At 67.2% G+C, this 13954-nt stretch overlaps 1 protein-coding gene and 1 long non-coding RNA gene across 4 annotated transcripts; one reads left to right on the top strand and one right to left on the bottom strand.

Moving 5' to 3' along the window:
* Positions 1–367: 367 nt before the first annotated feature.
* Positions 368–2202, bottom strand: LOC119866100. Of its 2 annotated transcripts, none has more exons than XR_005379026.1 (3): positions 1605–2202; positions 1083–1316; positions 368–685 (listed from the first exon to the last, which is right to left on the bottom strand). It is a non-coding gene; the product is annotated as an uncharacterized LOC119866100 (long non-coding RNA). The 2 variants fall into 2 exon arrangements; XR_005379025.1 differs by having other exon boundaries at positions 1643–2202.
* Positions 2203–2467: 265 nt separating this feature from the next.
* Positions 2468–13388, top strand: SCARF2 (scavenger receptor class F member 2). 2 transcript variants are annotated; one of them, XM_038575931.1, is made up of 11 exons: positions 2468–2631; positions 7457–7515; positions 7619–7720; positions 7930–8449; positions 8558–8776; positions 8930–9058; positions 9621–9724; positions 9805–9922; positions 10098–10213; positions 11369–11521; positions 12499–13388. In XM_038575931.1, exons 1-11 carry the CDS (start codon positions 2468–2470, stop codon positions 13386–13388), a joined length of 2574 nt encoding a protein of 857 aa, XP_038431859.1. The 2 variants fall into 2 exon arrangements, with proteins under 2 accessions (XP_038431859.1, XP_038431860.1); XM_038575932.1 differs by lacking the exon at positions 2468–2631 and adding an exon at positions 5708–6504.
* The last annotated feature ends 566 nt before the right edge of the window (positions 13389–13954 follow it).

Genomic DNA, 13954 nt, shown 5'->3' with positions numbered 1-13954 from the left:
CTCACCCTCTCAGGTCCCCCTGGAAGCCATCCTGGCTGGAACCAGCTAGGTGGCCCAGGCTGCAGACCCCTGTGGCGTGTCTGTGTGGTTGTCTGTGGGTGCCTGTGAACTCACAGCTTCCTCATCATGATATTCACCTGGCACCAGGCCAGCCATGTGGACCGTCACTCACCCACACTTAGTCTCCTGATCGGGGGACAGACACGGGCCCTGCATTCGACCTGAACTTGCCATCAGTGGGGAGGTGGCCATGATGGGACACATGTGGAGGACTGTGGGTTTTTTTTTTTTTTAAGATAGACTTCTTTCTTTTTTAATATTTTATTTATGTATTTATTTGAGAGAGAACACAAGCAGGGGGAGTGGCAGAGGGAGAAGCAGGCTCCCCGCAGAGGAGGGAGCCCAACACAGAGCCCAATCTCAGGAGCCTGGGATCATGACCCGAGCTGAAGGCAGATGTTTAACTGACTGAGCCACCCAGGGGCCCTGAGGACTGTGAGTCTTGAGTGAGATGAGGCTGGGGACAGTCCTGCGAGCAGTGGGAGGCAGCTGGATGTGATTAGAAAGACGGCTCTGGGTGATACCCGGATGCGGTAGGTAGAGATTTGAGACATTCATGAGGTCCTGGTGTGGGCATCATCCAGCTGCCTTCACAGAGGAGGGAATTTGGGCGTGGCAAGCAGTTCTGAGGAAAGGGAAAGAAGGTGATGGAATTTGAGACACCTGTCCATGAACTCCTAAAGCCCGGAGCTGGGCTGCCACAGGCTGCTGGGCAGGCCCTGCAGCGCCAGGGCCCTCTGTTGGGCCTCTGTTGCTGACAGTCCGTCTATGCCCCCTCCTGGGAAGGGCCCCGGCACTGGGAGGGCGCTGTGAGGTCAGGGCCGTGCCCAGGCGGAGCTGCCCACAAGTGGCTGGCCTGTTTACTTGTCCCCAAGAGGTATTTGCATTTGTGATCTCGGGCTGCGACTTCCCCTTCCATCTGCCCAGCTGCTGCCTGCCTTGAGGCCTCCCTCCTGAACCCGCATGGCTGAGGGAGGCCCCAAACCTTCAAAGTTCCCAATTCGGCTCCTCCCTTCACCCACCTGCCCTGGACAGGCCTCTGGCCCAGCCAGCCTGGTGATGTCCACAGCTTGGCCTTTCAGGCAGTTATTCCAAGCCCCTCCTTCAGGCCACCTTCCACTCTGACCATCTCCAGGTCCACTGAGGAAGGACATCACCTCTCCCTCCTCCTCGGGGAGCCTGTATGCACCCCTCCCAGAGATGGCAGGTGCCCTCTCCCTGCGCCGGTCTTCCAGTCTTTCCACCAGCTCCCAACTCTAACAAAAGACAAGTTCATCTTTGCTGGGACCTGGATGCCCGGCTTCGTGTTCCCTACCCCGGCCTGCCCGCCTTTCCCGCTCCATGGTCCCTAGGATTGGGTGTGTGTCCCAGAGCACTGGCACCTCCTCTGTTCCCAGGCTGGGTTCCTCTTCCTCCCTGCCCCCCCAACCCTGTTCCTCTCAACCTTGCTCCCCTCCCCCCACCGCCGCCACTGCTCTGCTCTCTGCTGTCACCCCACTCTTCCTGCTGCAGGAGCCCCCCACCCCTGACTCCACCCTCTGGACCTTGACTTCTGGTGATCCAACAGCCTTCTGAGTACAACCTCTCTCCCAGGCTTCTCTTCCTCCCCTGGAGGAGGTTTGCAGAGTCTGCCGCTGGGGTTCTCCGGCCTCCTCCCTCGGCCTCGGCCCCCACCTGCATTGCCCGCCGCCTGTATCCGAGCCCACCGCTGGGCCATTCTCCTTCCGCGGAGCCGCCCAGGGCTCAGGTGCCCAGAGGCCTCGAGCATCCTGCTGGGCGTCCTCTGCAAGCCCCGGCTGCACAGAGGGGAGCCTGAGGGGCCACCCTCCCGGCCCAGCTCGGACTGGGCTTCGCGCGGGGGACCCCGGGCCTACTTTCGGCCCGGACCTGGGCCGTCTGCGGCCGCCCTCCCGCGGCCGGTTCCGAGGCGCTGGGGACCCGAGAGCTTCGGTGCGTCGCGTTCTCGCCCCCCACCGCCCTTCCCGCCCCGGGCCTGGCCGTGCGTTGGGCGCGCAGGGGCGGCTTCCCCCGCGGCTGTCTGGAGAGCGACGGGAAAGGCTCCGGGGCCGGGGGTTCCTCGCGCGGCCCCCGCGCCCCTCCCTCTCCCAGCGCTCCGCGGGCCGCCTCCAAGTTCGCCCCCAAGTTTGCGAGCGGCCGCGTGGGGGCGGGGGCGCGCGGAGGGGCGGCGGCGCGGCCGGAGGGTGGGGTCTGGCGCGCGGGGCGGGCGCTGCCGCCTGGCCGGCCGCGGCTGGCCCGGGATCAGGGAGCCGATGTGGAATTTCCTGCCCGGCCCGGCGCCCCTCCTGCCGCCCCCCGCCCGGCCGCGCACTCCGCTTCCGGCCGCTCTCGCTGCGGCCGCACCCGCGCCCGCGCCCGCCCCGCGCCTGCCCCGCGCCTGGCCCGCCGCATGGAGGGCGCAGGGCCCCGGGGGGCCGGGCCGGCGCGGCGCCGGGGAGCCGGGGGGCCGCCGTCGCCGCTGCCGCCGCTGCTGCTCCTGCTCTGGCTGCTGCCCGGCCCCGCGGCGCCCCAGGAGCTGAACCCGCGCGGCCGCAACGTGTGCCGCGCGCCCGGGTAGGAGCCCGGCCGGGCTGGGGGAGGGGGCCGCGGGGGCGCCAGGGCCGCGGGGCGGGGGCCGTCCGGGACCTCCCCAGGCTAAGCGCTCGGTCCTTCCCGCCGCCCTCGCCGACTCCTCTCCAGGCCGAGCCTGGGCGCCGGGCCACGACGGTGCATCCGAGGATACCCCGCACGCGGAGTCAGGAGGGGAGAACCGGGCGCAGTGGGCGCCCCGAGGGGTGACGCGCGGCGTCTGGGATTCCAGACCTAAGGGAGCGGAGCCCCCCGCGGGCTGCGGAGGCCGCAGGGAGAAGTCCGGGAAGGGCATGTGCAAAGGCCCCGGCGCGAGTGCGGCTCGAGCCCGGAGGGGCGCGAGGGTCGAGGGGAGGTGGAGCGGCGCTGCTGCGAGCAGGGAGCCGGCGAATCTCAGGCCGGCGCGGCTCCGAAGCTCGGGTTCGTGCCTTAGACGTGGGCGCGGGTGGGAGGAGGGTGGTGATGGAGCTGGGCGCCGCGGAGCCGCCGCGCTCACAGCGGACCAGAGGCGGGATCCGGGGGGACAATGACGTGCGCGGGGTCCCACGGAGGTGGGACTCCCGGGGGCAGGCTGGGTGCGCGGCGGGGCGCGCAGACGTGGGGCTCCGCGAGGTGCGGGCAGCGGGCAGGCCGCGCCGGGGAGCCGCGGGCCCGAGACCCTGCGCGGGGGAAGAGCGGAGGACAGGCCCCCAGGCGTGGCCGCCGGGCTCGGGGGACCTGGTCGGCCGGTCAGAGGCCACGGCGAGGTCAAGGGCATCTGCGCCCGGGGCCCAGGAGCCGGCATTTGGGGGTGCCTTGGCGCGAGCCGGGGCGGGTGGGGGGTGGCGCCGGGCGGGCGGGAAGCTCGGGCAGCTGGAGAGGCGGCCCCGGGGCCCCGGGCCGGGTCCCGTCGAGGCGCCCCGAGCCGCAGGGCTTTGGGAGGCCGCGTCCGGGGGCTCGGCGGCCGCCGCAGACAAGGGGCTGCGAGGGGGCCGCGCGGGGTTTCCGAGCTCGGATCCCGAGGCGCGCAGACCCCTCCCCACCGCGAGCCCCGCCTCCGGGGCGGGGGCCGGCCTGGCCCGCCATCTGCTTCACATCGACGCCGCCGCCGCCTCCCGGGCCTCCCCGGCCCCAGGAATGCAGTGGCAGCGGCGGGCGGGGCCGCGCCTGGAGAGGGGGAGGGCGCGATCGCGGCCGCCTGTCTCCGCCTCGGCGCTCCTTCCCCGGTGGGGCTCCGCGCCGGGATCCGGGGGCGGGCGCGAGCCGTCGGCAGCCTCGGCCTGCGCTCCCGTTGCCCCCGCCCCGCCCCGCGGGGTGGCCTTGTTCGGTAGCCCAGAGCCCCATCCTGGTGCCACCCCTTCCCACCTGGGTGGACCGGGACAAACCGCTCAGCCTCCCTGGGCCTGCCTCGGCCAATGTCAAATGCGGTTGGGGGTGGTACCCCCCCTCGTGGAGTGGAGACGGGGTGATTGTGATTATGGGAGCCCCCGGTTTCTGGGAAGGACAGCTTTTCTGGGCACTCCCCACCCAGGGACTGGGCCATTTCTTCCATTACCCTTCCAAGGCTCCCACCAGGGGCTCAGAGTCAGGAGGACGGGAAGAGGGGGGCATACACTCAACCAGTAAAACCCCATGCACCTACTGTGTGTGCCAGGCCTGTGGTTGGTGTAGCCATACAGCGGCAGAGACAAATACCACCGTCCCCCCCAGTGGAGGAGCCTTCCAGCAAGTCATCTGACATCTAGCGAGTGCTGGGGAGGAAGTGTTCAGTGGGGAGTGCTGTGTCCTTTAGGGTCTTCTGGGGAGACCCACTGAGGGGTAATGTGTGGGCAGAGAGCCGCAGGAGAGAAGGTGTCTGGGGGCAAGGCTCTCAGTGCAAAGGAAGGCTTCTGGAAGCACAGAAAAGAGCCATGTGGGCTGGGCAGCGCCTGGGAGGGGGATGGTGGAGGAGAGGCCAAAGAATGAGGGTGGGCAGGCCACAGCAGGTTGCCCACTGCTCTGAGGACCTGGGCTTCTTCTTTGAAGGTCATGGGACCCCCCAGGGGTGTTGCACAAAGGAGAGGTGGGATCTGACCCGGTTTGGCTGCCAGCTGGCAGATGAACTTGGCTCAGGAGGGCAAAAGGGGGAACCAGCTAGGAAGTCAGTCAGGAGAAACCAGGGAGAGTGAGGGTGGCTCTCACAAGGCTGGGGCAGAGGAGGAAGTGGCTTATCCCATCGTGGATCCAGTTTGGAAGGGAGAGCAGCGTGTTTCTCCATGAATCAGGTGTGTGCTGTCCCAGTCACTGTGGAGGGGATGCCTCTGGGATGTCAGGCTCCCAGCCTGGAAGGATGGCACCACCTCAGGTGGGGAAGGCTCCAGCTGGGGGAGGCTAGGAGTTGGGTGTGGGGAGGTGGGCCCCCCTGGAGGGCTCTGAGCATTCTGAGCCCCGGGGAGTTTCCTGAGGGACTGGGCAGAGGAGAGGAGAGGACAGAGCCAAGGAGGGGGGCAGAAACCAGAGGAAGGGTGTCCAGGGGGGTAGGAGGAGAGCAGGGATGTATGGGATCCCAAGTGGCATGGTAGGCAGAGGAGCCTCCAGGCTGGATTGGAGAGAATGGGGACAGACATGGGCACAGTGGGGCAAGCAGTTCTCCCAGGGTGCTTTGCTGCATTGGCCTGGCCAGGTTCAGGATCACAGGGTTCGAATCGCGGCAGTTTTGTTTGCAATGACAGTGATCCAGAGGGGGCAGGCCGAAGCAAGGCCTGCTTGCTAAGGGACCTGGACCAGCCTGTGGCCTGGCTCCCCAGGGTCTGGCTAACTTCTAGCTCAAGAGTGGGAACTGATCCCTGTGCCAGGCCGTTTTTCTCCTCATCTCACTTTTGTAAGCTCTTGAGAGGGTGGGCTTGCCACCCCAGCCTGGCCTCCTCTGCCAGCCCCCCCGGAAGGAAAGGCTGTGGCAGCTGTCCCACAGGCTCATCCTCATGTTCTTGCCGAACCCACGTGGGCTCCATCCTGCCAGGGGGTAGAAGGTGTTAGCTCTGCTGGGTGGGGCCTAGGTGCCAGCCATGCTGGGGGTGGGGGGGTGGGACCAGGGGAACTCAGGAGCTTCCTGGAACCTGCACAGCATGGGCTGGAGAACAGTCTGCAGCTTTGGCTGAGCTCTTAGTTCCTGCCAAACACTAGACATCTTGGTTTTCTTAATACTCCCGCCAGACCCATGGGCCCTGTTCTACTGAAAGTCAGAGAGGTTAAGTTCTGTGCCCAAAGTCATAGCTTAGTGTGGCCCAAAAGCCAGACTCCTAACTACAAAGCTGTGTGGCCCCGGGGCAGAAAGTGGTCAGCGCTTCCAGGGCCATCCCAGCTGGCCATGTGGCCGGGCCCCTACGGGAGGGACACCTGCAGAGGCTCTCTACCCAGAGACCTGGGTTCAGAACGGGCAGGAAAGGCAAGAGGGTAATAGCTGGTGGATCTGGCTCTACCTGCAGATGGGCACCTGAGTCCTGTGGCGGGGCTGGGTTGCTGGAAACAATGACTAGGCCAAGCCTGCTTGTGTTCTTGGGTCTGGTTTCCTGTATCATTTGTAGAAAAGATGCTGGGGTCCATCCATTGCAGTTTGGGATTTTATGGTTCCTGTTCCCAAGGTTCCTTATCTTTGGCCTGAAAGAGAATCAAACCCCTTAGGTGGGGTGGGAGCCCATCCAGGGTGTGGCGATGTTCTCTGCTGGGGAATGGCAGGGGGTGGGTGGCATTTTGAGGGGGATGATATGGGCACCTGCGGTCTTTCCCTTCCGAGCCCGTTCTACTCACCAGGGTTTCAGGCCTTCTTCCAACTTCCTTCCAACACCACTTCCTGGTTCTGGATCAGACCCTTCTGAAGGAGCACACTTCTTTTTCTCTGAAGTATGAATAGCTGCTATGTGCCTTTAGGATCTGGGCAAAGTTCTAGGTCTAACGGGACCCAGGAACCTGCAGTCTGAGTTCCTTCTCCGGCTCCTCAGCTCCCCAAATGTGGGCACACCCCATCTCAACCCCCACATGCCCTCTCCAGGGGTATGCGTCACTCTGGCAGGGCCTCCAGACCTCTGTGCCCAGGATTTGGGAGGCTGTACTACCCTGAAAAATAACAGTTATTAGTTACTTACCTCCTACTGAGGTAGCACTTTGTACCTCGTAAAACCAAATAAAATTAAAACAAGATTTTAAAAACACGTAAATAGATGCTCTAATATCTCCTCCCTCCATTCCACGCTTTGCCCTGGTACTCTGGGCCCCTCACATTTTGCTCTCCTTGCCTTGGTGAGGACTCCCAGGGTATGCCCTCCCCCTCCACCGAGTGGACACCTCTATCAGAGGCTGCGCCTCTGCCAACTGGGTATCCAGGTGTGCCCAGCTGGCCCCACTAGTCCCTGCTGTCCAGGTCATGTCACATCTAGATGCCAGCACCCATCTGGCCGGGCCCCCACTGCAAGCAATGCCCCTTTAAGCAGGTACGGAGACTGGAGGACCTCTCACCAGCCCCTCTGGGACACCTGGGGTTCTTCCCTCAGGCCTCCTTGGCCAGGGCAGGGGTCACAGAGGAGTTAGGTGGAATGGGGAGGGGTGGGAAGACCCCTGATGGAGGGGACTGAGGAGTTCTTGGAGGCTAGCTCTCTTGGCATCGCCCTCTGCTGCCTCCCAGTGTCTGCCCTGCGGGGCTGGAGTATGGGTCTTTCCCTGCTGGGAATCCCCCCACATGACAGCAGTACCTGGCACAGGGCAGGGCCTCCACAACCACCTGTGGGCAGCGAGGGCGTGGCTGCGAGCCCTAGCAGGGACCGGCGGCGCGGCTCAGGCGCCCTTTCTCTGCCTGCAGCTCCCAGGAGCCCACGTGCTGCGCCGGCTGGAGGCAGCAAGGGGACGAGTGCGGGGTCGGTGAGTGGGGCACCCTGGGGACCTGGGCAGTGGGCAGGGACACGGAGAGGGCGGCTCGCGCGGGGGTAGGACACGCGGCGGCTCAGGCCCGTCTCCTCCGCAGCGGTGTGCGACGGCAACTCCACGTGTTCGGAGAATGAAGTGTGCGTGCGGCCGGGCGAGTGCCGCTGCCGCCATGGCTACTTCGGTGCCAACTGCGACACCAGTGAGCAGGGATCCGGGAGGGCGCCCGGCAGGGGGCAGGCCCCGGGAGGGGGCGGGGTCTGACTCGGAACGGGATCCAGCGGGAGGGAGGGTCCCCAAAGGTGGGGGGCGGGTCCGCGCGGGGCGGGTGGGGGTGGGGGGCGTCCTGTCGGGATCCCGGGCTCCGTCGCGGGCACCCCGGCCCGACACCCTCCTCGCCCGCCCCTGCAGAGTGCCCGCGCCAGTTCTGGGGCCCCGACTGCAAGGAGCTGTGTATGTGCCACCCGCACGGGCAGTGCGAGGACGTGACAGGCCAGTGTACGTGTCACGCGCGGCGCTGGGGCGCACGCTGCGAGCATGCGTGCCAGTGCCAGCATGGCGTGTGCCACCCGCGGAGCGGCGCGTGTCGCTGCGAGCCCGGCTGGTGGGGCGCGCAGTGCGCCAGCGCGTGCTACTGCAGCGCCACGTCGCGCTGCGACCCACAGACGGGCGCGTGCCTGTGCCACGCAGGCTGGTGGGGCCGCAGCTGCAACAATCAGTGCGCCTGCAACACGTCGCCGTGCGAGCAGCAGAGCGGCCGCTGCCAGTGTCGCGAGCGCACTTTCGGCGCGCGCTGCGAGCGCTACTGCCAGTGCTTTCGCGGCCGCTGCCACCCTGTGGACGGCACGTGCGCCTGCGAGCCGGGCTACCGCGGCAAGTACTGCCGGGAGCCGTGCCCCGCCGGCTTCTACGGCCTGGGCTGCCGCCGCCGGTAAGCGCGGCCCCTGACCCGGGGGAGGGGGGCGGGGGGCGGGGCGCCGAAGGGGCGCGGGGGGTGAGGCGGCTCTGGGCCCCGCCTAGCCTCCCGCCCCGTCCCCAGATGTGGCCAGTGCAAAGGCCAGCAGCCTTGCACGGTGGCCGAGGGCCGCTGCCTGACATGCGAGCCCGGCTGGAACGGCACCAAGTGCGACCAGCCGTGCGCCACCGGCTTCTACGGCGAGGGGTGCGGCCACCGCTGCCCGCCCTGCCGCGACGGGCACGCCTGCAACCACGTCACTGGCAAGTGCACGCGCTGCAACGCGGGCTGGATCGGCGACCGGTGAGCAGCAGCCCGTGCCCGAATGCGTCCCCCGCGCGCAGCCCCCCGTCCCCGCCAATCCCCGAGTGCTCTCCGCGGAGGGCACCATGGGGTTTGGGTTCTTTTGCTCCCGTTTCCTCTAACTCCGCCCCGCCCCGCCCCCCGCGTTCCGAGGTGCGAGACCAAGTGCAGCAATGGCACTTACGGCGAGGACTGTGCATTTGTGTGCAACGACTGCGGCAGCGGCCACTGCGACTTCCAGTCGGGGCGTTGCCTGTGCAGCCCCGGAGTCCACGGGCCCCAGTGAGTCCCAGGGACCCAAAGGGGGTCAGGGGGTAGTACTGGGCACAGGGATCCAGCCAGACCCCAGGTGCTGTTGATGGTGGCCCACTAGACCGGACCTAGGCTTGTCCCTTCAAACTGCGTCTTCCAGAACCGCAGCTAGGGAATGCTCAGGCTCTTTGGGGGCAGTTTCCTGCCCTGGCGTGGAGCCAGCGCTCCGGGCAGGATCTGGCAACCAGCTCAGCCTGTGGCCAGTGGGCTCCTGAGGACCGCAGGGTTGAGGTGACCCCGAGCTGTGCCGAGAGAGCAGAGGCCTCCACTGAACAGCCATGAGCCCCGGCTGGCAGCCCCTCTTCTCACGCACAGTCAGCCCAGAAGTGGACACTGCGTCCCCCAGGTCCCATCCCGCTAGTTTGCGACACATTTCCAAAACGTTGATCATCCAGTGTACGCCTGGCGGCGGTGGTGGGCATCAAACCCTAGAGAATGGGGACAGGAAACCAGGACTGTCTGGGGGCAGGGGCGAGGGCGAGAGGCGTCACGGAGGGCCGCTGTGGCCCTTCCTGACCCGGTGCCCCTGCAGCTGTAACCTGACGTGCCCGCCGGGGCTCCACGGCGTCGACTGCGCCCAGGCCTGCAGCTGCCACGAGGACTCGTGCGACCCGGTCACTGGTGCCTGCCGCCTGGGTGAGTGGTCGAGGGGGCATCGTGTTGAAGAAGACGCCGAGGGTGCCGGCGCCCGCCCTGACCCCGACGCTTTCCCGCAGAGACCAACCAGCGCAAGGGCGTGATGGGCGCGGGGGCGTTGCTGGCCCTGCTCCTCGGCCTGCTGCTCTCGCTGCTCGGCTGCTGCTGCGCCTGCCGCGGCAAGGACCCCGCGCGCCGGTGAGGCCCGACGCCGCCCGCTCTCCCGGGTTCCGGCCGCGCGCCCCGGGCCTGGGGCCCCGCCGGGGGTGGGGGGTGGGGGGGTGGGGGGCGGCCCTGCGCGCCTGAGCTCCGGCTCCCGCGGGGATCCGACCCCTGCAGGCCCCGCCCCCTCACTCAGGCCCCGCCCCCGCAGGGAGCTCACCCTCGGGAGGAAGAAGGCGCCGCAGCGACTGTGCGGTCGCTTCAGCCGCATCAGCATGAAGCTGCCCCGGATCCCGCTCCGCAGGCAGAAGCTGCCCAAGGTCGTAGGTAAGGATACCGGCACGGGGTCTCTGGGGGCACGCCCCCCGATGCAGGACATACCGGGCCTTGGGTGTTGATGTGGGTGGTCTGGGGAGGGACGGAAAGTAGGGCTCCTGATGCCGGTGAGCCCGGGAAGGAAGGCAGCACGCTCCGGTGTGCAGGCAGGTGTGGGGGCGTGTCGGGGAAGTTTGGGCCCTGTTTCGGTGAGTGGGAGTGATTGCACCCCGAGTGTGTGGACATCCTGGCAGGACTGCGCTAGCTGCAGGTGAACAGCGGGCAGGAGTGGGGAGGTGTGGTGGTAGGTGGGACCTATGCATGGAAACCCTGCTACGTGTAGCGCCCGCCCGGCACCCGCCTGGACTCCCTGCAGTGCTCTGGGCCCTTCTGGAAGGCGGGCAGGCTCCTCCCACAGTTCCCCCACCCCATGTCAGGACTCCAGATTGGAGGGAGGTGCTTCTCTCCCGTCTGTTTGCACTGATACAAACCAGGAGCGGACTCTCCCTCTTTGCCACCTGTTTCTGAAGATGAAGGGGAGGGGAGACTCATTTCCTGGGAGGTAAAGGTGGTGACAGCTGAGAAAACCCTTAGCCCACTCAGCGAGGTGGGATTTATGGACACAAGTGTGGGGGCTGGACGCCACATCCTAGCTAAGAAAGGGGGACAGGCCAGCCGGCCTCTGAGATCCCCCCCCCCCCATTGTGGGTTCTGCATTCATGGAGGCTAGGCCTGGGAGTTCAGACTGATGAGATGGGCTGAGCCAAAGGGTGCCCTTGCCACTGCATGCTTGGGCTGATACAAATGCTTCAAGGCTCTCTGGGTCCCATAAGGCAGGGGCTGAATGTGGCTTGGAGGCCCTGATGGCCTGTCCCAGCCAGGTGTTCTCTTGGCCCTCTTTTTCCAACACTTCAGCCCATCCTTGTTCTGCTTCCTGGCTGCACACACTAACCTTGCACCTTTGACTGCGTTGTTCCCCCTTCTCTCTTTTTACCAGTCGACCTCCACCCATTCTCCCATCTTCTGCCTGTTGAATTGCCTGTTCCACCCACCGTCTTAGGGTAGGGCTGGTCTTAGTTATGCCATCATTTGTTGCAGAAGGGCTAGTGAGGGCACAGGCCAGGGTAGGGTGGGGCCCCTGGCAGCTGTGCCTCCCTCCTTCCCCAGTGGCCCATCACGACCTGGATAACACACTCAACTGTAGCTTCCTGGAGCCACCGTCGGGGTTGGAGCAGCCCTCGCCATCATGGTCCTCCCGGGCCTCCTTTTCCTCCTTTGACACCACTGATGAAGGGCCTGTGTACTGCGTACCCCACGAGGGTGAGTACTGCTCTGCTTGGGCCTCTGTCCAGTTAAGGGAAATGTTCCAGCTGGAAAGATCTCTGTGCTCCGAGGGACAGGGATCGTGGGGATGAAGGGTGTGGTGATGCTCCTAACTGGGGGCTGGACACAGAGCCAAGGCTGTGGAGTGGTTCTGTGCTGCTCAGTGCTGGACTAGGGTAGGGTCTGGGGAGGCGGGTGGGCTCTCCTGTCTTTAGCCCAGCTCAGATTCACTTCTTGAGGGAGACCATTCATAAAGAAGGTTCTGGGCTTGGGTAGATGGCAGAGGAGACAGGAGCGGATGGTCTACAGGGTGTGGGGCACTTTCCCCTGGAGTTTTGGCCACAGACACCTGGAAGGAGCTGGTTTTCTGGACTTGGCCTCTCTTTCCTTGACTATCCCTCTGGGTGACCTTGGGCAGGTGACTAACCTGAGCCTTAGAAGCCTTCTCTCTCTTTTTAAAAGATTTTATTTATTTATTCATGAGAGACACATAGAGAGAGAGAGTCAGAGACACAGGCAGAGGGAGAAGCAGGCTCCATGCAGGGAGCCTGAGGTGGGACTCGATCCTGGGACTCCAGGATCACGCCCTGGGCCAACCAACAGCGGCGCTAAACCGCTGAGCCACGCGGCTCCCCAGAAGCCTTATCTCTTGATGAGGAATAATACTCCTTGGAGGTGTTCCAGAGTCATAGTTGATGATGTGCCCCCCCCCCCCCCCCCCCCCCCGCCACTCAGGTTGGGGATGTGGTGGCGGAGGGGTGCCAGGCCAGGCCGAGGTTGGGGCTTCAGCCCCAGGAGATCAGCACACCCGAGGGCTTGTAGCCGGTGCTGTGATTTCCCCAGGCGCGTCTAGATGCCAGGAGACAGCATCAGCTGGGGCGGCGAGGACGAGGGGGAAGGGCGAGGGGTTTGCCTGCAGGCAGATGCGAGCGCCCTGCGGAGGCCTTGAGCGCCGGCGCTTCTTCCCTGGGCAGAGACCGCAGCCGAGAGCCGGGACGCGGAGCCCCCCACGGCCCCTGCCGAGGCGCCGGCGACCCTGCCCGCGTCCGCAGAGGAGGCGACGCCCCTCCCCGCGTCCTCGGACAGCGAGCGGTCGGCGTCGAGCGTGGACGGGCCCGGCGGGGCGCTGTACGCGCGCGTGGCCCGGCGCGAGGCCCGGCCGGCCCGGGCCCGGGGCGAGGCGGGGGGCCTGTCTCTCTCGCCATCCCCCGAGCGCAGGAAGCCACCTCCACCCGACCCTGCCACCAAGCCCAAGGTGTCCTGGATCCACGGCAAGCACGGCGCCGCTGCCGCTGCCCGCGCGCCGTCCCCGCCGCTCCCGGGACCCGAGGCCGCGCCCAGCCCCAGCAAGAGGAAACGGACGCCCAGCGACACGTCGGCGCGGCCGGAGGAGCCCGGCAGCCCCCGGGCCCGCGACCCGACGCCCCGGCCCCCGGGGCTGGCGGAGGAGGCGCCAGCCCTGGCCTCCCCCTCGCCGCCCCGGGCTCGGGCGCGGGGCCGCGGCCCCGGCCTCTCGGAGCCCACGGACGCGGGCGGCCCCCCGCGCAGCGCGCCCGAGGCCGCCTCCCTGCTGGCGGCGGAGCTGCGCGACAAGACTCGCAGCCTGGGCCGCGCCGAGGGGGCTCCGGGCGCGCAGGGCCCGCGGGAGAAGCCGGCGCCGCCGCAGAAGGCCAAGCGCTCGGTGCTGCCCGCCTCGCCGGCGCGCGCGGGCCCTGCGCCCGAGGCCCCGGGGCCCGAGAAGGCGGCGGCCGGCGCGCCCGCGCCCGACACCCCCCGGAAGAAGACCCCCATACAGAAGCCGCCGCGCAAGAAGAGCCGGGAGGCGGCGGGCGAGCCGGGCAGGGCCGGCGCCCCCACCCTGTAGCGGGCGGCGGCCCGGCGCGCCCGCAGGTTCCCCAGGCTTAGCAGCGCTGCTTGCCACCCCGCGTCCCGCGCCCGCCCGACGTGCCCGCGGCGGCCTCCCGGGGCCTCGGCCCGGAGCCGCGGGGCGGGAGGCCGCGTATCGTATCGTCGGCTCCGGCTCCCACGGGCGCTCAGCAGGCCCCTCCCCGCCCCTTGGCCGAGGGCTCCGAGGGCTCCGAGGGCTCCGAGGGCTCCGCCGGGCGGGGATCCCGAGGGCCGAGGACCCGAGGGTTCCGCCTGGAGACCGCGTCTCACGGACCCGGAGCGCGCCCGGCGGGGCGCCTTCTCATTGGTTGAGGCCAGACGCACTTCCGCCTCGGCCGCCTCTCATTGGTCGGGGCCTGGCGCCCTGGCCGGGGGCCTCTCCTAGACGGTAGCCCAGGGCTACTTCCGGCAGCCGGGCTGCTCCCGCTGGCCCGCCCGGGCGTCTGGTGGACTGGAGCCTGGGGAGGAGGGCTGGTCTCTGCTCCTCGGGGGCCTCGTCCCCCGGCCCGGCCTGTGCCCCCACGTCCCCCTCTGCGTCCCCAG

Source organism: Canis lupus, chromosome 26 (assembly GCF_011100685.1).
Source record: "Canis lupus familiaris isolate Mischka breed German Shepherd chromosome 26, alternate assembly UU_Cfam_GSD_1.0, whole genome shotgun sequence".
NCBI classification, from domain to species: domain Eukaryota; kingdom Metazoa; phylum Chordata; class Mammalia; order Carnivora; family Canidae; genus Canis; species Canis lupus.
This window is presented reverse-complemented; position numbering and strand designations above follow the sequence as displayed.

What these genes read in the sequence shown, in the direction of transcription:
- SCARF2 (XM_038575931.1), top strand. Translation starts at nt 2,468, where the DNA reads ATGGAGGGCGCAGGGCCCCGGGGGGCCGGGCCGGCGCGGCGCCGGGGA. An exon ending in AGGGGACGAGTGCGGGGTCG is followed by an intron (nt 7,516 to 7,618) that starts GTGAGTGGGGCA and finishes TCTCCTCCGCAG; the next exon opens with CGGTGTGCGACGGCAACTCC. An exon ending in GGCCTGGGCTGCCGCCGCCG is followed by an intron (nt 8,450 to 8,557) that starts GTAAGCGCGGCC and finishes CCCCGTCCCCAG; the next exon opens with ATGTGGCCAGTGCAAAGGCC.